Source organism: Elephas maximus, chromosome 22, assembly GCF_024166365.1.
Source record: "Elephas maximus indicus isolate mEleMax1 chromosome 22, mEleMax1 primary haplotype, whole genome shotgun sequence".
Taxonomy (NCBI): Eukaryota; Metazoa; Chordata; class Mammalia; order Proboscidea; family Elephantidae; genus Elephas; species Elephas maximus.
Window position 1 is genome coordinate 76,667,504 of NC_064840.1, and position 24,119 is coordinate 76,691,622.

General features: G+C 43.0%; 1 protein-coding gene across 10 annotated transcripts in view; it reads right to left on the minus strand.

The window, feature by feature from the left end:
• The window catches only part of MTUS1 (microtubule associated scaffold protein 1), a 176,852-nt gene that overhangs the window by 80,951 nt on the left and 71,782 nt on the right, over positions 1–24,119 (minus strand). For all 10 annotated transcript variants that reach the window (XM_049865096.1, XM_049865094.1, XM_049865098.1 and 7 more), the window contains exon 3: positions 21,830–22,025. In XM_049865096.1, the coding sequence (XP_049721053.1) occupies positions 21,830–22,025 (196 nt within the window). The remainder of the gene's footprint in view (positions 1–21,829; positions 22,026–24,119) is intronic.

Genomic DNA, 24,119 nt, shown 5'->3' on the forward strand with positions numbered 1-24,119 from the left:
CAGGCGTCTCGGGTCTAACATTTAAGGCACGTGCCTTAAGGTTCTACCTCTGTCTCCAGCCCCCACCTGTACTGTGCTTTTACAGTAGAGCACACTCCATCCACTACAATCAGGTCAGTTTTCTCTCTGATACCAAGGTAAACCACATGCTACTCTCATTTGCTACGCACATCATTTCTTTTCAAAGAGCTCTTTTTCCTCTCCACCCAAGCCCCACAAATCATTACTCAGCCCCTTATTTTTGCCTAAACAATTGCATTAGACTCCTACAGTTCCGTCCTTCCATCCCTTCCATCCCATTAAGATGATCTCCCAAACATGCAAACTAAGGTCATGATTCAATCTAAAATTTCCCGTTGTCTACTGGGTAACGATATTATTAATCCTCAGAAAAGCGTAAAAGGCAGTCCAAGAGTTGGATCCTACAAACCTCCTCTCCGCTCAAACTCTGCTGTGCCCATTCCCTCTACACGCACACACACAGGCACACACGCAGGCACACGCATGCACACACACAGGCACTCACACGCACACACGCATGGCACACAGGCACACACATGCATGCACACGCACAGGCACACACACAGAGGCACACGCACACACATGCGCGCACACACAGGCACTCACACACAGGTGCGCACACAGGCACACACACAGGCACCCACACACAGGCACTCACACACAAAGGCACTCACATGCACATGCACACACACACAGGCATTCACACACATATGCGCACACACAGGCACACACACACAGGCACCCACACACAGGCACTCACACACACATGCACACACAGGCGCACACACACAGGGCACTCACACACAGGCACACGCACACACACGCACATGCACACACAGGCATTCACACACGCATGCACAACAGAGGCACACAAGGCACTCACACACAGGCACACACATGCACATGCACACGCACACACACGCACACACATACTCACATGCAAGCACACACACAGGCACACAGGCACACACACACATGCACCCACAGGCACTCACACACACATGCACCCACAGGCACTCACACACGGGCACACACACACGCATGCGCACACACAGGCACTGACACACACATGCACCCACACAAGGCACTGACATGCATGCACACACACAGGCACCCACACACAGGCACATACATGCACATGCACACACACGCACAGGCACACACAGGCACTCACATGCACACACGGGCACTCACATGCACACACAGGCACTCACATGCACACACGTACACACACGCAAGCACACACAGGCACTCCCATGCACACACACGTACACACATGCACGCACGCACACGCACACACAGGCACGCACACAAGGCACTCACACACACACAGGCACTCACATGCACACACAGGCACTCACACGCACACAAGGCACTCACGCACACACACGCATGCACACACAAGGCACACGCGCACACACACTCAGGCACACACACAGGCAGACACAGGCAGACACAGGCACTCACATGCACACACACAAGGCACACACGCACACACACACATGCACGCACACAGGCACTCATGCACACACACATGCACACGCACATGTACACACATCAGCAAGCACACACACATGGAAGCACACATGCACACACATTCACACACCAGCCATATTTCGTTTCTCCAGGCTGTTGTACTCGGCTCCTAATGCTTATGCTGAAGCTTGGGGCTGAAACGGCCTCCTTTCTACCAGGGCTTTGAACCGCTTCCTTCCGGTTCAAACCCCTGCTGAGAATTTGCATTTCTAACAAGTTCCCAGGCCATGCTAATGCTGCCGGTTAAGGGCCAATTCTGAGAACCACTAGTAGAGAAGTTATACATAAGAATCACTGGGGGATCTTGTCAAACTGTAGATTCTGATTCAGTATATCCAGGGGTGGAAATGCAAATCCTCAGCAGGCATTCAAATGGGAAGGAACCTGTTCAAAGCCCTGCTTTCCACCCAGTCCCCTATCGCCACTGGGCGCATACAAAGGCAGCTGCTGAGTCTCTTGTAAATCCCTGCTACTCATCAGGGGCTCCACCCGGACTGCCGAATCGTACTTTGCATTTTCCCGAGATCCCCAGGTGAGTGGAGTACACAGTAAGCTTGGGAAGCACTGGTGAGGCTCCCAACCTCTCTGAGCTTCCCCAGTCAGGGCACCTCAGTCTGTGCGGAATGGACCACCCCTTCCTTTATGCTCACCCCACATACTTGCTTCTATCACAGCATTACTTCCTTAGGTCTCCTCCTGACTCAGTTCTGTCCCCCAGGACCCAGCAAAGTGTCTAGCATGGATCGACAATAAATGCTGGGTGAATGAATGAACTTTTCTTTCAAGGCCAAGTTTAAGTGACAAACTGATAGTTTTCTTTCAGCATTACACTGAATCGTTCAACACTTAACCAGTTCTTATGAGCTTATTTGTCTCTTCAGTCTATTAACCAGATAAGAGACGGTCTTCTTTTACTCTCTTACAATAATAAGCAAATAGATACTCAAATATCTATTTGAATTCCTTTACTTACATTTAGCAGCCAGTTTTACTTGCTTTTGGAGGGTCAGCCAATAGAGTTGTAGAACATAAGTTTACCAAATTGCTGCCCCTTAAGCAGAAATATTCTCATGACTCATCATCATTTTAGAAACCATGAGCAAGGTTGGGCAAGTATTAAATCAGAATTTCTCGGCTACGGCCACGGTGCCGTCAAGGCTCAACAAGTTTTAAAAGCAAGCATATTCTTCAGACAGGCTTGTTTCACTGCACTGTTTCAGAAATCACGTCAGGGTTGCAGGCACGTCTCAGTGTGCCTCAGAACCACTCCGGGTCTGTACCCTTTGACTCCAACACACAGCCCACAGCCAGCAGCAAACTTTGCCCCCAACTCAAATATACCCCTGACCGGCTCTATTTCATCTCCACAAGGCTCCCTATCATCCCACCCTCCCCCACCCCCTCCACCGAATAGTCACTTGGAGTCCTTGCCAAAATCGTCCCCATTCCACCATTACTCTTGTCTAGTAAGTACCGTGGTTACAAAATGTTTATTTCACCAAAGAATTAGCTCCTTTGATACTTTGAATATCCTAATATACAGATAAAACCCTGTTGCTGTTGCGTCAATTGACTCACAGTGACCCTGCAGAACAGAGTAGGACTGTGCCACAGGGCTTCCAAGGAGCAGCTGGTGAGTTCCAACTGCCGACCTTTTGGTTAGCAGCCGAGCTCTTAGCCACTTGCACCCCCAGAGCTCCAACATATAGATAAGGCCACATATGATTATTTTTATTACTATTATTATTATCGGAGCCCAGGTGGCACAGTGGTTAAGGGCTTGGCAGCTAACCAAAAGGTCGGCAGTTCAAATTCACCAGCCACTCCTTGGAAACCCTATGGGGCAGTTCTACTCTGTCATATAGGATTGTTATGAGTCGGAATCAACTCAACAACGATGGGTTTGTTTTTTTTAACGTTATTATTATTACTAATAATATAGATGAGAAAACTGCTTTGGTGGTGAAATGGCTTCCTGGGGCCACATCTCTATCTACCCAGTGACAGTGAGGCCTAGAATCCAGGCACCAGCCCAGTGCCCCCTCTGCTGTGCTGAGCTGGTGAAACGTGGAAGTCTGGGAGAGCAGAAGCATCACAGTCAAGGGAAGAGGACCAGACTTGGAGGCCAGCTGAGTTCAAGTTTGGGATCCACGTCTTACCAGGAGGGTCCCTTCCAGTGAAGTGGTAAAAAAAATAGGGGATGTGATGAGGACATTTAACTATATCACCAACAGTCCTAACGCTGAACTTAACGGTGAGGCTGCCATAGGAGCAGCTGTAACTGGCCTTCATATAAAGAAAACAGTAAAAAAAAAAAAAAAAAAATACTCCTCATAAGCAATGTTGAAAGTAAGACATGGCAATATTGGGCTAACCTGGAGACTGCTAGTAACTGAAGAACCAAATCCTTAAGCAATGAAATCAAGTTAGGGCTACTCTGGCTCACCGTTCTGAAAAGCTGACATGTACCAGTTCACTTCCCATCATTCAACTAACTGCAGAGATGAAAGATAAAGATTTAAGATCTACTTGCAGAAATATTATTGACTTTATTGGTTTATTTTAAGGTACTGCAGTTAACATGGAAACCCTGGTGGCATGCTGGTTAAGCACTGGGCTGCTAACCAAAAGGTTGGCAGTTCGAATCCACCAGGCGCTCCTTGGAAACCTCTGCCTTATAGGGTTGCTATGACTCGATGGCCATGGGCTTGGGCTTGGCGGTTAGCACAGAGTTACATATAAACAACAGGCTTGTTCTCATTCCATGATTTAACCATCTCTTGTCTAGAGAAAATCTGGGAGGAATAACATGTGCACCCTGCCTCTGTAAGACAAAGATTCTACTGGGTCTGAACCATCCCTTCATTAACCAAGCGATTTACTAAGATAACCACCCCAGAAAACCCGATGAAGTGTGTGGTGTTCAACAAGAAAAACAGTAAGGAAAGCCTTACAAAACTAAAACTCCAATCAAAACATATATTAAGTGGAAAAAAAAAAAAAGGACAATGTTAGCATCCTATTTTTTAAAAAGTTTGTATTATATATTAAAAATTCCAGAAGGATATACCAAGGTTTTATGGGGCTGTTAAAGGATACGGCAGAGTGGGACGTGAAAGAAAAGAGGCAGGACTGGGACATCTTCCCTTCTCTCAAGTCAATTCCAACTCATACTGACCCTACAGGACAGAGCAGAACTGCCCCATACAGATTTCCAAGAAGTGCCTGGTGGATTTCAAATTGTTGACCTTTTGGTTAGCAGCCATAGATAGCTCTTAACCACGATGCCACCAGGGTTTCCCTACCGGGGTTAGAGGCAGTGAAATTTTTAACGAGACGATGAAAAGATTACTGAGGTCTGTTTGCAAATACACATTAATAAGGCACACAAGTGGTAGGGCTATTAACTATTAGAGTCAGGAAGAGAAAACACCAAATAAACAGGCATAAGAATGGGAATTCCAGAACACTTAAATTGTGCTCATGCGGAACCTGTACATAGATCAAGAGGCAGTTGTTCATATAGAACAAGGGGATACTGTGCCTGGTTTAAATTCAGGAAAGGTGTGCGTCAGGGTTTTATCCCTTCACCATACTCTATCCTTTCTCATCTCTATGCTGAGCACAGGGTTGCTATGAGTCGGAACCGACTCAACAGCACCTAAGGACAACGTGCTAAGCAAATAATCCGAGACGCTGAACTATATGAAGAAAAACACAGCATTAGGATTGGAGGAAGACTTGTTAACAACCTTGCTTGCAAAGAGGACTTGAAGCACTTACTGATGAAGATGAAAGGCTACAGCCTTCAGTATGGATTGCACCTCAGCATGAAACAAAAGTCCTCATGACTGGACCAATAAGCAACATGATAAACACAGAAAATATTGTCGTTGTCAAGGATTTCATTTTACTTGGATCCACAATCAACATCCATGGAAGCAACAGTCAAGAAATCAAAGGACATATCGCATTGGGCAAATCTGCTGCAAAAGACCCCTTTAAAGTGATGAAAAGAAGTCACCTTGAGGACTAAGATGCACCTGACCAAAGCCACGGTATTTTCAATCACCTCATATGCAAGTGAAAGCTGGACAAGGAATAAGGAAGACCAAAGAATAACTGATGCCTTTGAATTATGATGCTGGCAAAGAATACTGATATACCACGGAATGCCAGAAAAACAAATCTGTCTTGGAAGAAGTACAGCCAGAATGCTCCTTACAAGCAAGGATGGTGAGACTTTGTCCTGTGTTCTTTGCACATGTTGTCAGGAGGGACCAGTCCCTGGAGAAGGACATCGTGCTTGGGAAAGTAGAGGGTCAGTGAAAAAGAGGAAGACCCTCAATGAGATGGATTGACACAGTGCCTGCAACAATGGGCTCACGCATAGAACAAATGTGAGGATGGTGCAGGACCTGGCAGTGTTTTGTTCTGTTGTACACACGATCGCAATGAGTCGAAACTGACTAAATGGCATCCAACAACAAAGACAGAATACAAAAGACGAGAATATGTTTATAGCTATAACTTGGGTTCTTTAAAAACTACTATATAAGAAAAACGAAACCCTGGTGGCATAGTGGTTAAGTGCTACAGCTGCTTACCAAAAGGTCAGCAGTTCAAATCCACCAGGCGCTCCTTGGAAACCCTATGGGGCAGTTTTACTCTGTCCTATAGGGTCGCTATGACTTGGAATCGACTTAATGGCAACGGTTTTTTTTTTTTTATTTTTTAAACAGAGAGTGACTTGTAGTGGAATTAGTAACTAGGAATTAATTATTACAACATTTAAATAAGTCTACCTACAAGGGATAAAACATTAACAATAAGTCCTGAGAGAAATAAATTATACATACTCCAAATTGATCAAAGCTTCACTCCCGATTAACTCCATAGTACCAAATTCTCTCAGCAGCACCAATGTAGATGTTTAGGAATTTAGCTTCAGTAGTAGAACATTGACGGCACTGGGTTTGTTTTTGTTTAGTAAAACATTATTGTATAAATGCTATTTACAGGAACCTCATAGGCTGGTAATAAAATAAAGACATTTCAACAACTTTCCTGTGTACGAGGAAAGGCAGAAACAATCTTTTACTTTAGCAACAAAAAGTAGTCATGCACAGACCCACACATGCACAGATACTGTACTTCCATGGACAAATTTATCCAAAAAAGTGCTAGCCCTACCTGCAGAAAATGAGAAAAAAATATTTGTAAAACTGGACATACATATTATTTCCTGAATTAATATGTATGTCCAGTTTTACAAATATTTTTTCTTATTAAAAAAAAATTTCTGTCATTACAACTGGATTAAAAAGTAAAGGGTTTAAAACAAAACCATTAAAAAAAAATGAAAGCTCGGTCAATTTCTCTTTGTGTAGGAAAATTAAGAAAAAGACATTTGGCAACTTAAAAATGAAAAACTTAAAAGATGAATTCCCATAAGCAAAAAAAAGGCATTGGATAAAGGGTTAGTGTCTTCAGTACACAAAGGACAGTATCAAATCAACAACAGTCATATACTCCAAAACAGGAGTGAGCAAAACCTTTAAATAAAAGAGCAAATAAAAATAGTCAATACTATTTAAATACGCACACACACATATTTAACCTTACTGTGCCAAACACCTTTGCGTAGCTACCCAACTGGCTGGCATTCCCAATTCCCGTCTCTGTCACCCACATCCCATAGAAAGGTTTATTGAGCCAACCGTCCTTGAAGTTAGCAGTAACCATGTGATCCGGTCTGTGCCAATAAGACGTCAGGAAAAGGCTGCTAGGGGGTGGGGTGCTGAATAAGACTTTCCCTCCCTGATAAAAGGAGAGAGGCATGCCAGGAGAAACCCGTGCTCTGGGACACTGTCCTTTGCTTCCAGCCTTTGAACATGATGCTTAGAACTCTTAGCGGCCATATTTTAACTGAAAAATTACTTGAAAGCAACATGCTGAGGCAGGAGGAGCGGAAGGACAGAAAGATGACATTCTTGAATCACCAAACCTGGTGCTGCCTACCTCTAGACCTCCTGTTTAATAAACACACAAATCTACCGGCTAAAGCCAGTTGGTTGAGTTTTCTGTTACCTGCTGCACATTGTGTTCTTAACTGTTACACCCCTGTCGGCGGCATCTGACAAAGCTGATCCCTTTCTCCTTTAAACACTTTCTTTACTTGGCTTCCAGGATACCACTTGTGGCTGACTGCCCTCCTGCTATCTGGCTGTTCCTTCTTGGTGTCCTTTATGTTTCCTCCTCATCGTCCTAGATTTTAAGCTTAGCAGTACTCCACAAGTACTTAGGAGTACTCCACGAAGCCATCTTAGCAGAACCCTTGACCTCCTCTCTTGCTACACTTACTCTTCAGAACCTCATCCACCCTGGTGGATTTAGCTACCATCTATATGCTTACGATTCCCGAATTTATGTCCTGAGCCCAGACTTCTATGCACTCTAAACTTTCTACTTCCCATCTCCACTTGCCTATTATTCATCTCAAACTTAGTGTCTTCAGAGCTGAGTTGCCGATACCAACCCCACAACACCTGCATCACCATCATCCTTCCCCATCTCCAGCTAATTCAACACCATCTTTCTACTGCTCCAACCAAAACGTTCACAGTCATCCCACACTAACCTCCTCTGCTCTCACCCCTCATCCAACTAAGCAAGTCCTGTTGACTTTAACATCAACCCGTACCTAGACTGTGATCACTGCCGCAGCTTGGTCCAGAAAACCATCACCTCCTGCTGTGATCACAGCGATAGCTCCAGGCTGGCCCCCCTCCTTCTACCCTTACCCCATTCAATATGTTCTCAACACAGCTATCAGGTGGTCCTGTTAAAACCGAAGTCCGCCATATCATTTCCCCACCTCCTATCTTGCTCAAGTTAAAAGCCAACATTCTTACTATGATTTCTAAGACTGTACATGATTTTGTTCCCTACAATCTCTCAGACTTCATCTCCTATTACTTTCCATTTTCCTTAATTCATTCCTTGTTATCCCTAGGCATGTCAGTCAAAGTCTACCTCAGGGTCTTTCCACTTGCTGTTCGCTCTGACTGGAATGGTTTTCACTCAGCTCTGCATGGCTGGTTACCGCAGGGCTTTACTCAAAAGCCACCTCCCTGGCCACACTAACTAAAATTTCTCATTCACACATATTTTGACATTTCATATCCCCCTTCTCTGCTTTACCTTATTAATATACTATATACTTTAATACTATGTTTTTTTTTTTTTTTAACCCGACTACTACACCAGAATGCAACTGAAAGGTGGCATGTTTTGATCTTGCATTCACTGCTTTACTTCAGCACTTTGGCATAAGCTTGGTACTGAGATATTTATTGAATAAATGAAGACTAGGTTTCCACCACTCGTCTGTCGGTTTGTCGTGCTTTGGGGGCTTGCACGGTGAGGTAATGCTGGAAGTTATGCCACCAATACTTCAAATACCAGCAGAGTCACCCATGGTGGACAGACTTCAGCAGAGCCTCCAGAATAAGACAGATTAGGAAGACGGGCCTTGAGGTCTACTTCTGACATAACTGGCCAGTAAAAACCTTATGAATACCAATGAAACACTGTCTGATATAGTGCCAGAAGATAAGCCCCTCAGGTTGGAAGGCATTCAAAATACGACTGGGGAAGAGTTGCCTCCGCAAAGTAGAGTCCACCTTAATGACACGGATGGAGTCAAATTCTCGGGACTTCTATTTGCTAAAGTGGCATGACTCAAAATGAGAACAGCTGCAAACATCCATTAAAATCGGAACATGGAAGGTACAAAGTATGAATTTAGGAAAACTGGAAGTCATCAAAAATGAAACGGAACATTTGAAGATACCTATCATAGGCGTTAGTGAGCTAGAATGGACTGGTATTGGCCACTTTACATCAGAAAATCATATGATCTACTATGCCAGGAATGGCGTCACATTCATCATCAAAAGGAATATTTCAAGATCTATCCTGAAGTATAAGACTGTCAGTGATAGGATAATATCCATATGCCAACAAAGACCAGTTAATACAACTATTATCCAAATTTACACACCAACCACCAATGCCAAAGATGAAGAAATTGAAGAGTTTTACCAACTTCTGCAGTCTGAAATTGATCCACCGTACAATCGAGATGCATTGATAATAACTAGTGATTGGAATGTGAATGTTGGAAAGAAAGGAGGATCAATGGTTGGAAAATGTCCTTGGTGACAGAAACAACGCCAGAGATCACATGATAGAATTTTGCAAGACCAACTACTTATTCACTGCAAATATATTTTCAACAATATAAAAGGGTGACTATACACGTGAAACTCACCAGACGAACACACAGTGATCAAATCGACTACATCTGTGGAAAGAGACGATAAACTCAACACCATCAGTCAGAACAAGGCCAGGGGCTGACTGTGGAATAGACCATCAATTGCTTATGTGCAAGTTCAAGTTGAAGTTGAACAAAATTAAAACAAGTCTATAAGAGCCAAAATACAACCTTCAGTATATCCCACCTGAATTTAGAGACCATCTCTAGATTTGACACAATGAACAGTAATAATCAAAGACCAGACAAGTTGTTATATGACATCAAGGACAGCATACATGAGGGAAGCAAGAGGCCATTAAAAAGACAGAAAAGACCAAAATGGATGTCAGAAGAGACTCTGAAACTTGCTCTTGAATGCAGAGTAGCTAAGGCAAAAGGAAGAAATGATGAAGTAAAAGAAATGAACAAAGATTACAAAGGGCGGCTCAAAAAGACAAAGTAAACTAGTATAATGAAATGTGCGAAGACCTGAAGTTAGAAAACCGAAAGTGAAGAACATACTCAGCATTTCTTAAGCTGAAAGAACTGAAGGAAAAATTGAAGCCTTGAGTTTTCAATTTTGAAGGATTCTATGGGTAAAATATTGAACAATGCAGGAAGCATCAAAAGAAGATGGAAGGAGTACACAGAGTCACTGTACCAGAAAGAACTGGTTGACATTCAACCATTTCAGGAGGCAGCATATGATCAAGAGCCAATGGTACGGAAGGAAGAAGTCCAAGCTACCGTGAGGACATTAGTGAAAACCAAAGCTCCAGCAATCGACGGAATACCAGTTGAGATGTTTCAACAAATGGATGCAGTGCTGGAACCCCTCACTAGTCTAAGCCAAGAAGACAGCTACTAAAGGCCAACAGGCTGGAAGAGATCCATATTTGTGCCCACTCCAAAGAAAGGTGATCCAACAGAACACGGAAATTGTAGAACAATATCATTAATATCACATGGAAGAAAAATTTTGCTGAATATAATTGAAAAACAGTTGCAGCAGTACATCGACAGGGAATCACCACAAATTCAAGCTGGATTCAGAAGAGGACGTGGAATGAGGGACATCACTGCTTATGTCAGATGGATCTTGGCTGAAAGCAGAGAATACCAGAAAGATGTTTACCTATGTTTCATTAACTATGTAAAGGCATGTGACTGTGTGGATCATAACACATTTTGAAGAATGAAATTCCAGAACACTTAATTATGCTCATGTAGAACAAAGTGGCAGTCCTTCAAACAGAACAAGGTGATACTGAGTGGTTTAAAATCAAGGAAGGTGTGTGAGGGTTGCATCCTTTTACCATGCTTATCCAATCTGTGCAATGAGCAAATAATTTGAAACGCTAGACTATATGAAGGATTAGGGGAAGACTCGTTAACAACCTGCGTTATGCAGATGATGCAACCTTGCTTGCTGAAAGCAAAGAGGACTTGAAACACCTGCCGATGAAAATCAAAGACTACAGCCTTCAGTATGGATTACACCTCAAAACAAAGGAAAGAAAAATCCTCACAACTGGACCAATAAGCAACATCGCAATAAATGGAGAAAATATTGATGCTGTCAAGGATTTCATTTTACTTGGATCCACAATCAATGCCCATGGAAGCAGCAGTCCAGAAATTAAACGACACATTGCATTGGGCAAATCTGCTGCAAAAGACTACTTCACAACTATTGAAAAGCACAAACGTCACTTTGAGGAATAAGGTGCACCTGACTCAAGTCACAGTATTTTCAATTGCTCATAGGTATCTGAAAGCTGGACAATGAATAAGGAAGACCAAAGAAGAATTAAAGCCTTTGAATTATGGTGCTGGTGAAGAATATTGAATATGTCATGGGCTGCCAGAAGAACGAACAAATCTGTCTTGGAAGAAGTACAGCCAGAGTGCTCCTTGGAAGCGAGGATGGCGAGACTTCACCTCAGATACTTTGGCCATGTTATCAGGAGGCGCTAGTCCCTGGAGAAGGCCATCATGCTTGGTAGAATAGAGGGTCAGTGAAAAAGAGGAAGACCGTCAACAAGATGGACTGACACGATGGCTGCAACAATGGGCTCAAGCGTAACAATGAATGTGAGGATGGTGCAGGAGCGGGCACATGGGGTTGGTATGAATCAGAACTGACTCAACGGCACCTAACAACAGATTGCCAGTTAAAATAAGATACCATTTTGCACCTTCCTAAATAATGAATATTTGGCAAGATTGTTAGAAATGTCCAGGGTCTGGCATGGGTGTTGTGAAGTCCTGTTACACACTGAGAATAGGAACACAGACTTGTCTGCGCGTCTGAGGGGCAACCTGGCACTGTGTATCCAAGCTTTAAAATGGCTCATTCACTTAGACCCAGTCATTCCACGCAGAGGGATGTAACCAAGGCATTTATCTGACCAGCGTATGAACAGTGCTCTTCAGTGTAGAGTTGTTTATGACACTGGAAAAAACGGAAAGCAACCTCGATGTCCAAAGAAGCCTGGATACATAAATCACAGGACACTCAGATGGTGAAATACTGCAGTCATTAAAAATCATGTTACTGAAGAACGCTTAAGAATCCAAGAAAACAGACACCGTATCTTTTAAATGAAAAAAAAAAAAAAATTCAATCAACTAAGTGCTTACTGAATGCTAGGCATGGGTTTTCTAAAACCGCAGTTAACTGTAGATTCCATTAAATATTATGTAAACATGTGTGCATGAGTATATGCAAAAAGAAAATCACTGAATAGTTATAAATTATGAAATTACAAGCCATTTGGCAGTGGTGAAATAAAGGGTGATTTTTTTTTTTCTCTTCACTTTTTGACTTAAAATACTATACTTTTAAATAGCCTGTGAGGAGCAATCCAAATTGTTCGGTGAAATTCAAGATACAAGAGAAGGAAAATAAGGTGGGATTTACCCTGCTTGGGACAATGGTCCCCATGCTCCTGTCCTAACATTGACAGACCTGGGTATACCCCACATCCTGAACCACTTCTTGCTGCCTACCAGGCACCAACTCTGTCGTGACTTGATTTCCCCATCTGCCTTCTGCCCTCCTCCCCGTCTCCATGCACTCTACTGGCTTTCCCTCAATCCTTACACTTCTATACTTTGAACCTTAACTGTCCCTCCATTTCTACTTCTTAGTGCATCAATCAAGTCCTGAAAAAGACTTCAATCCATGCGTATCATTCTAAATTTTATTTCTGGGGCCTCAGTGGGCAAAAAATTAAACATCAGAAAGTATCAACTTTAAACCAAGGCTGATATATGTGCAAAGACGTACCTGCACTTTAGAATAGCAAGAAAGAATGCCAGCAAACTTTGGTATTTGTAACCTCACCCTCTTCTGAAATCCTACAGCTTTTTTTCTTTTTTTAATATTTTAAGGCCAGTTGTGATGAGAGAAGAACCTGTCATGTCCCCTACTTGGCTGTTAATATCTCTGGGCAAGAACCATTTCCTACTCATCTCCTGATTCCCCATGTCTGGCATATGAGTTGCACGGTACTTACTCTCAAACTGTTCATAAAATGGATTATCTGCCAAAAAAAAAAAATTAACATTCTACATGTTTACTTTATAAAATGTGGATATCAGTATTCCACGTTCTTTAGTCAGCCAAGGCAATACTACACCAGTAGGGAACAGGCAGCTGCGTTCTGTATAAACATCGGCGTTTGCTGAAATTCAAGGGTCAGCAAGCAAGCTCAAGCAACGGCAGTGCAGGTGAGTCATAAGGAGAACAGCGCCAAGTCATAAAGAGGGTGGTAACCCGACAGAGAAACCAGAACACCCCACAAAGCACGGTTCTCAGGAAGCCTTGAACTGCACAGAAGTGTAGTATTCATTCATGGTGATACTGCCAGTACCTGTCTCTGCAAGTATGTTCACAAGATGCCTGCTGCTTCAGGTGGAGATTAAACAAAAATAATATCCTTAGTCATGGGGCTGGGAACATGTGTCCAGCAACTAAGGCGACTAACCCATTGCAATCAAGTCGATTCTGACTCATACCAACCCTACAGGACAGAGTAGAACTGCCCCAGAGGGTTTCCAAGAAGCGGCTGGTAGATTCGAACTGATTTTTCATTAGCAGCCAAACTCTTAACCACCGTGCCACCAGGACTCCACTAAGGGAATTAACATTTAAAATTCAGGGTATAATAAACTCAAGACTTAGAGGCATTGCATCATCTCCCTGGCTGTCACACAGAGAAGATGAACCAGGGTCTTCATGTATCCCTCAGCAAATTTATGTGCCAGGTCAAGAAAGATCTCATCTGGCCATCGCACTGAGAATCCCTGTTAAGAACGGAGGAGCCATGGTGAACCGCCTGGCTCATCAGAAGCCCAGGTTCAGGAGGAGAGCTACTTTGCCCATCATCATAAACTCATTTCCTCTTTAAGGTTACAAAAATGAACGAGTCAATAACATATATACAAACCCACTCGAAAGAAATCACCCAACTTCATTAGAGAGAGTTGGAATATAGGAAAGAGGAAGCTACGTGGCCCATTATCCACGGCTGCTATACTCTGAATCTGTACCCTTAACCACCCTAGCTTTTATCTTTAATCTCCAGATGCATCTACAACAACACACTTCTGCATTCCTTTCTTTATTCTCTGCACATACTTTCCTGAGCACTCTGTCTATAAACATTTTTAGGCTCCGAACATACACGCACTCCTCTGAGGTGCTTCTCAGTCCTTTCACATTCTACATGCTCCAAACTAAACCCATCATTCTCCTGCTAAAATCCTCTTTTTGCTACTATATTCCCCATTTCATTTAATGGCTCCACCACCTATCCAGCCATCCAGACACAAAAGCTGGGGAGACACTTGGGATTATTCATCACCAACACAGCTGACCAGATGCAAGAAGGTCTCATTCTTTCTTCAAAATATCTTAAATATTCAGGTCCTACTTTCTTTTCCCTAATACTTGCACAACGCTTACACGTTTGTAAGAGCTGATCTGTCTCACTCTTCTAGGCTTATCTATCACTTGCCCCAACACATTTTCTGCTCAAGGCATGCTGACCCTGGCCTTGGTGTTCCCCAAACATCCCACTGTTGTTGTGTGCCGCTGAGTTGATTCTGACTCATAGCAACTCTACAGGACAGAGCAGAACTGCCCCGTGGGGTTACTGTGATGGTTAAGGTTGTGTGTCAACTTGGCTGAGCCACGATTCTCAGCGGTTTGGCAGTTATGATGTTGTTTGGCAGTCATGTAATAATGTGATCACCTCCATGATGAAGTTTAATATAATGTGATCACCACCATGATGGGAGCTCTTGTGAGTAGCCACTCAGTTGAAAGAGAGTTTCCCTGGGGGTGTGGCCCACATCAAATATAGGTGGACTTTTTGGCAAGGCTCGCAGGCTTTTTCTCACTCTGGACTCTGTAGATGGCTCCCGTTTGTCTGACCTCCAGTTTTTGGAACTTGAGCTAGCAGCTTACCTGTAGTCTTGCCTGCCAATCTTGAGATTCGTCAACCTTCGCCTGTTGTGAGCAAGAGCTCTGCTGCCTGACCTGCCAATCTTGGGTTCGCCAGCCCCTGCGGTGACATAAATCAGGAAAAGCCTCTACACTGACCCACGGACTTGGGACGTTCCAGCCTCTGAAACGGCATGAGCCATTTCCTGGAGAGATATCTGTCTATATATATGTCTATATGCTTTACTGGTCTTGTTTCTCTAGAGGACCCAGCCTAAGACAGTCTCCAAGGCTGTAATCTGTACAGAGGCAGATCACCTGGTCGTTTCTCTCTGAGAGCCACTGGTGGTACCTTTTCTAACTCTACATCTGTGCATGCTGGGATACGCCAGCAACCTTCTCTGCCTGACAAACTCCTATGAGCGCACTCCAAGGCCAGTTCTCTTCTCCAGTCTTTCCAGATTGAGTTAGCGTTGTTCCCTTCACTGTGGATATGTAACGCTTTGTACAAGTCTCCATTCAAGCCAAGCAGGTCAACATTTTTAAAATAGTTACTATGTAATAGACGCCCTGTGCTAGACATTGAGAAACATAAAAATGACTAAGACCTGGACTCGATCATCATGGATGTCAGAGTTTAGTAGGAGACAGACATGGAAGTAATTACAGTCCAGCATAACAAATGCAAAGTATCACAGAGGCCAGGACAGTCCAGCTGGCATCTGAAGAATGAAGACCTCTGCCAGTGTTCATCACACTGTACTGTAATGATTTGCTTGAATACCCCTTCTTACCTCACCCTCCAACTGCTGAGCTCCTTCAAACAGCAGATCTGCTTAATCACATTTTATTCTCAAAAGGTAGTAGGCAGTGCAGCACACAGTAGACACTCACAACATTTCTTAAATGGATAAATGAGACTACACAGTGACATATGGAGAACATTTTGAGTTGTTGCATAAAGCAATGTTCTCCAGAGTTACTTGCCAAGTGAAAACAGTCATGTGAAATTCCTGCAAAATGATCAAGAATTCAGTGATGGTCGTAAGGAAGAAAAGACACTTGTCTACCTTCTAACTAACTAAAGGCCCTGCGTGGTCTGGCCTCATCTCCTACTCCCACCTACTCTCCCAGCCTCATTCCAGGCATGCTGGGAATCTATTTTTTCCTTAAGCATACCATGTACTTTCTCATTTCCATATATCTGTCCTTGTGTTCTCTGTGTGGAAAGTCCTTCTACCTGATATCCAAATGTTTCCTTGTCCTCCTTCAGATGCAGGCTCAAATATTGCCCGTCAGTGAGGCCTTTCTTGACCACCCTATGTAAAAATCTAACTCCCTTCCCTCTTCTCAGTCTTTACCACCACCTCACACAGTATACGTTTCACTTACATCGTTTACTGTCTGACTCTCCTTACTAGAATTTAAGCTCTGCAAGAGCAGGCAGTTGTTTTGTTTCCTGCTTCATTCCCATCACCTAGTTCCTAGCACAGCAGACCCTTGATAGATACTTGTTAAATGAATAATTGCACGTGCCAGGGCTACTGCAAATAAATAAAGCAGACTCTCAGCCAGACTGCCTGGCCCATTTCCAGTCTCCACCAATCACTAACTATGTAATCCTGGACACATTACTTACGCTTTCAAACATCCCATTTCTCATCTGCAGAATGGGGCAATCATATTGTCTATACACCTCATGAATTGTGAGGACTGAATGAGGTTATGCATGGTAAGAGTTCAGAACAACACACATCATAAGCCTATAAAACATGTTAGCTAGTACTAGAATTTTTATGGCGAGAAAAAAAAAAACTCTGAGATGCATTAAAAAATTTTTAATTATATACTAATATAGAAATATCTACAAGCAACATATTAAGGTGAGCTTTTAGAATAAGTTATCAGTTATAACTTCTGATTTTTAATAATTACGCAAGCATGTGAATAATTTTTCATGTCAGCTTGCTACTGCTCTCAAACTCTCACCTAGAAAAGGCTGAAAGGATAGAAAAGTATGCTGAAGAAAACTATTAAATTCTCTAAGACTAAATAAATAATTTACATAAACAACCGAGAAGGCGACAACTTAGCAAGAAAGAAGAGAAACCTATAAAGACAGCAAGTCATTCCAACTTTGGGACGCACTACTGGCTTGAGAAGAATTTATTAATCTACAATAAACTGAATTAAAACAAAGGTTTACCTAATGTGGGACAGAATTTCAAATTCTCGTGGAAATCCAGACTTTCTGAAAGCACTGAGGCTGGATGAACCCCTGGGGACGGTGAGCTTACGTCAATGGGAGAGGAAAAACTTGAAAAAGGACAGCGAGAGTGGCTGTATAACTTGTAATCGCTGTCACTGCATTGTACATTCAGAAATTGTTGAATTAGTTTATATTTTGCTGTGTATATTTTCAACGACAAATTTTTTTTTTTTTAAAAAAAAAAGAGGGTTTACCCTTTTGAAGTGTTATTTCTCCTTTTCTAGAAGAAAATTAAAGATCCATCTCTTCCACGAGGCCTCTCTTCACCCGACCTGTCCTTGAACACCCTCCCAAAGTCTTACGGCGCCTAAGGGCCTGCACATCCCTGCTCCTTTGCGCTGCTTTCTGGTTGTTGCATAAACATGCATTTACCCTCCCCAGGTGGGGCCAAGGAGCCCTGGTGGGCACGGTGCTTAAAGTGCTCGGCTTCAAACAAAAAGTTGGAGGTTCGAACCCACCAGCTGCTCCAAGGGAGAAAGATGTGACACTCTGCTTCTGCAAAGATTTACAGCCTTGGAAACGCTATGGGGCTGTTCTACTCTGTCCTATAGGGTGGCTATGAGTCAGAATCAACTCATCGGCAATGGGTTTTGGTGGTTTTTAGGTGGGTTCAAGGATACACAGGGCAGGGAGTGTATTCTGCACTACTTCTCTAATGCACCTGACTCAGGCTGGTCACTGAAAGGCAATCACATGTTTGCATGAAGGAACAGACCTAGTCTGTCATCTAAAACCTGGTAAGAACCAGTACTGTCCTGAAAGAGGGTGGCGGGTGGGTCTCTGAAGACACTTGAATCAATCATGAAGTATATTACCAAGCAGTTATTTATTTAGCAGCACTGCTTTGCAAAAACCATGTAAAATCATTTCCATAATGGTAAATTGACATGGAGCTTTAAGCCAAGAACCTGAAAAGAGAAGTGTCACTGTTTCTAAACCACTCAGCTAACCACAAAACTTTTAATTTCCAAAACTCACGGCTGAACTAATCGTGTATCTTTAAACTGATCCATAAGGATTGAGAGCCTGGGCTCCAGAGCCCTAAGCCTTGCCTGAATCCGGCTCTACCAGTGTCCAGCTGCCCAACCTTGGTCAAATTATTTACCTTCTTGTGCCTGTTTCTTCATCTATACAATGGGGATAAATCTCATAAAGTTATTGTGAGGACTGAATGCGTTTACAGGTAAAATGATAAAAACAGGTGCTGGAACTTGCAAAACCCTTAAAAAGTTTGAGCTGCTATCATTTGCACTGTGATAATATTAGAAATATTTTTCATCACTATCTAGTAATTTGGAAACCCTGGTGGCGTAGTGGTTAAGAGCTACAGCTGCTAACCAAAAGGTCGGCAGTTCACACCCGCCAGGTGCTCCTTGGAAACCCTATGGCACAGTTCTACTGTGTCCTATAGGATTGCTATGAGTCAGAACCAACTCTAAGGCAGTGGGTTAGTAACTTAACTGAGTGCCTTAAAAAACATAGACTCCAAAGAAGCAAAGAGCTGGTGTGTTCTGTTCTGTTCTAATCTGGTTTCACAAAAGCTTCCTTATTTTGACAACAAAATGGAGGAGGCTCCACTGGGCTTAATTACAATTCCTCCTTATATTCATTTTAAAGCTTCAAGAAAATGGTTACTTCAACTCTGGGTCTGGTTTTCTACCTAGTTCTTTGAAAGGATTTACCGAAAACCTCAACTCTACTGAAATGTTCCTGCTGTTTACCTTTTAGCAGAGTAACCTGAACGAGTCCAGTGGATATCCTCTTGGTTTCGGTTTTCTAAAACACAAACACCTCATTGTAAACAGCCACATGTTCTCAGTGGTCTAAAGGCACACTGTTGCAGCTCCTTGGTTTTCTGTTCTCCTTTTAACTCGATGGCAATTAAGTTTCCTGTCTCCTATGACAAACACCTCTCAGTTTATAGGGAGCATCTAAACAAGTTAGTTACTACCAATTTTTTTTAAATGAATTTTGTAGTCCCCCAACTGTTAAAATATAAAATTCATATCAATAATGTTCTCTGGTTACTTTAAATTTTCTTCCAGTCACATATGAAAAATCAACAGGTAAAATATAATTTTTTAATTCAGATTGAAAAATCTGAACGCACGACTTATTTATTAATAAAAGTTCAATTACTTTCTCTTCATCAAGACCAAAGAGACCCACTTCTCTCTCTTTTTTAAGACATAACATTACACAGCACACACTAAAAGGAAATAAAAAATGCTTCACCATTCAGTAGGTCCCTGGATCCTACAAACAGTTTGTACTCGAAAAAAAATTTTTTTTTTTTTTTTTTACTAACCTAAAGGTTGGAGGTTCAAACCCACCCAATGGCTCCATTGAAGAAAGGCCTGGCTTCTATAAAGATTTCAGCCAAGAAAACCCTATAGAGAGTTCTGCTCTGTAACGCATGGGGTCACCATGAGTCAGAATCAACTCCACGGCAACGGGTTTTCCCATTTTGTTTTTTCACCATTCCTGGGACTCACAGCCTACATGGAAGAATCCCATCTTTTAAAATGTATCCTGGGTGTTGATCTAATATTCTTACAGTATGTGCACTTCCAGGTTTTCTGGTATTTGAACATCATGTGATCTGCAGAATGACACCAGTAGTAGACACTACTCAGAAAATCAGGTGGGCTCCAATCTGCCCCTAGAAAGGTAAGGGTTGCCGAAGGAACCCTAGGTTCTCAAACGCTCGCGTTTTACGGATGCTGAGGCTGAAGGCCAGGGAAGGTGAACGACCTGCTCAGGCAGCTCACTGACCCCAGAAATGATAACCAGGTAATAGTTTATAGGACACAGGGCTCCTGAGGACAGGCCAGGGTGCCAGTGACCACAGCTCCATGTGCCACCCAGCCGGAGAAGGTGCTCTAACAACCAATCAAAAGAACTGGGAAGAGAGTCAGTCTCCCACCATCTGGCAAACACCCTGAGCTTTATCTGGCAGCAAAATTAAGAACCAGCGCTTGGCTCTCACCGTCCCAACTCCCTATCTGCGGCTACATCCAAACTAAGGATCACTGTTTCTCCCAATAATCCTATCTTTTATCTTGTTTTTCGCCCAAATGATGAACAATTCAGCCGGCAAGTTCCTTTTTCCCAATAAGCTCCTCTGGGATGGAAATGAAAATGTTCTCAAAAGCTCTCTTCCTCTATGCATTCATCTTCCCGAGTCTGCTCCCCAAAACCACATGGCTGTGACCCTAGGTCTAAATCTAAAGAAACAACACTGAAGACACTTCTGGGGGGGGTGTCACAGGCTTCTTACAAGACAGGTTTCTTACAAGACAGACATCACAATAGGTTTGAGAAATAAAAACCAAAAAACACGAAGGTGTAGAGAGGTAAAGAGGTCCTCTGGGATTTGGCCGGTTTTGTTGGTTTCTGTAAAACACTCCCACATGTGTGGACACCACACTTCAGAGCTGCATTCTCCCCCCAACCATTCAATAGTAATCACTGTTCTGATAAGGGCACTTGCTTCCTAATTTATCTGACACGCCTTTAATTTGCTTAAGGTTGCAGCTGCTGAAACAAGGAGTGTGCCCTGCAGAGCCCTCTTCCGTGGCTGGGATCCTTAGAGGCTTCTTGTCTGAGTCCCTGTGAAACAGGACTGCCGTTTCCGTTTTCCGGTTCTGATTTGTAAGACAAAAGGGTTCTGTAAATCTGCCAAATTTACTAAGATACTTAACAGCTGCTCTGATGTGACTTCACAACTCCTACTCCTAAAGTACAAGACAACGTCAAAGTTCACATTAGAAAAGTTTAACTTTTTAGTCAGCGTCATATCCCTGGACGTTTATAACACATCTTTTGGTAAAATTCAAAGACAAAAATTAATCTCTTCACATGCGATGAGGAGGCATTAAGAGTATTAAATAACAAGCACTCAGTTGTTTGTAAAGAACTTAAAAACCAAATGGTTAATATTTACAACAGCGATCCCACTGCATATTCAAGTATGCAGCCTTTTGCATAGCTTCTAAGCCAGTTCGTGTCTCTCCCCAACCAGCCTTTACAATGCTCAAAGACAAGGGCTGTGTATTCTGTCTTCCTCGTGCAGGACACTGGTCCATGAAAACGGCCAAATGCTTAAGTGACAGAAGGTTCTCATTTTAGAGCCAAAAGCCATCTTTCTGCTTTCTGATATGCCTCATTTTCAGTCCAAGTCATCCGTAAATTGCTGAAACGCAGAGCTCAACTAGTTAATTCTTACCAGAAGTGGATACACGCCTGATCCTCTGAGGAGACAAGGCTCGGTCAGAACTGAGATTTTTACTTTCGCTATTTCGCCTCAGACAGGAGACAGCAGGCCCCACTTTAGCTTTTGGACCAGGTGTTTTCCTCAAGCTGGAGGAGTCAGGCTTGGATATACTCCTACCTGAGGTGGCTGCAGTTTTTGATGCAGAGCCCTGTGAAAAAATAGTTAAGACTTTAGTCCAGATCATACTCTCCCTAAACCATTTCCTTGTGGTGTTGGCTACGTGACAGAAACAATGTCTAAGTGGATATAGGCCAGATGGGTTTTTAACTTTCACTTGTACCATGAAGACACTAAAACTCATTTAGTTTTCAATTCAATGATCTTTTTTTTCCCCCCCTCCCATCAGTGAAACTTTTTTCTACCAAGAACACTGGTGCCACAAGTTAAATTGGAGCTAGTTTTCAGTCCTTTCCCTGCTGGCCCTCTTGGAGGAACCCAATGCTATTGACTCATCGTCCTTTGGTTTCTCCAACAAAGCTCCTACCTGGTTTTCCTTCTCTGGGTGCTCCTGCTCTGTGCCCTTAAATGCTAGCCTTCCTGAAGGTGCTAAACTTAGCCCTTTTCTCTTTCCTTATCATATTGCTTCCTAGATTATCTTGTCCACCATGTCAACCACCACCTATACCCTGATGCATCCAAATCCACACACCAAGTCAGCACCCTCCCGAGCTCCAGACCCACACTTTTTTAAAAAAAAAAAAAGTTCATTGTGCTTCAGGTGAAAGTTTACAGCACAAATTAGTTTCTCATTCAAAAATTTATACACAAATTCTTCCGTGACATTGGTTGCAATCCTGCAGTGTGTCAGCACTCTCCCCCTTTCCCTTTCTACCCCGAGCTCCCCGTGTCCATTCAGCCAGTTTTCCTGTCCCTGTCTGCTTCCTCATCTTTGCTTTTGGGCAGGTGTTGCCCATTTGGTCTCGTACACTTGAATGAACCAAAAAGCACGTTCCTCCCGTGTGTTATTGTTTGTTTTATAGGCCTGTCTAACCTTTGGCTGAAAGGTGGACTTCAGGAGTGGCTTCAGTTCTGAGTTAGCAGGGCGTCCAGGGGCCATAGTCTCAGGGGTTCCTCCAGTCTTTGTCAGACCAATAAGTCTCGTCTTTTTTTGTGAATTTGAATTTTGTTCTACATTTTAATTCTGCTTTATCTGGGACCTCCAGACTCATACTTTTAACTGCTTTCTGCATCCCCTCACTCGGCTCGATTCTGGCACCTCTACTTAACAACAGTAATAGTCATCTTTTTATTTTTTAATTTACTAACATATATATCCTTCACTCTGAGGAATATCATTCTAAGCACTTTCCATGTGTCAATTCATTTAATCCTCACAGTAACCATGTGAGACTGATAGCTTTATTATAACCCATTTCACAGATGAAGAACAGGGAGTGGTTTCTAAAATTGAACTATTTTTGCCTACCCATCTCAGAATATATCTCTTCACATAGTCACCATAACACACCCAAACACTCACTCTAAAAACTGAAGACTAAACCCTGGTGGCTCACTGGTTAAGACCTACGGCTGTTAACCAGAGGGTCAGCAGTTTGAATCCTCCAGGCGTTCCTTGGAAACTCCATGCGGCAGTGCTACTTTGTCCTATAGGGTCACTATGAGTCAGAATCGACTCGATGGCAACACGTATTTCTAGATGTCTGCATTCTTATCTCCTAAGCCCCCCTTGCTGTGATTCTCTCTTTTCCATCTGCCTTAGTGCAGGTCTGTGTCATTTCTTGCCATGATTACTGAAACCATTCCTAAGGGTCTTTCTGATTCCAGTCTCACCAACCTCAATTCACCTTCCACTTCCCTACTAGAGCAATCTCTCTAAAGTTCAAATTGCATTGGGTGGCTTCTCTCTGCCTTCCAGATAAGGTCAGTGCTTAACAAGGCACACCAAGCCTATTTGGATGAGGCAGGCCCCGCCACCCTCTTCAGCTTATACCTTACTCTTCCTGGTTCTGCACCTTTAAGTTCGTCATACACACTTCCTGGAGTCCCCTGAATGAGAATTCATCTTCTCATGTTTCTTCATCTTTGTACACATTACTCTTTCCACCCAGAAAATGCCCTTCCATGTCATACTTGCCCTCCAAGTTCTCACTAGTGACTAACATGACGTATTCGCTAGAAACCTTCCTTCTCAACCCCCGTCCTCCATTGACCTCACCCAGTTCTCCTTCTGCAGCGCAGACATCTATGCATACTCCCAACTTGGCACTTAACGTACCCTATC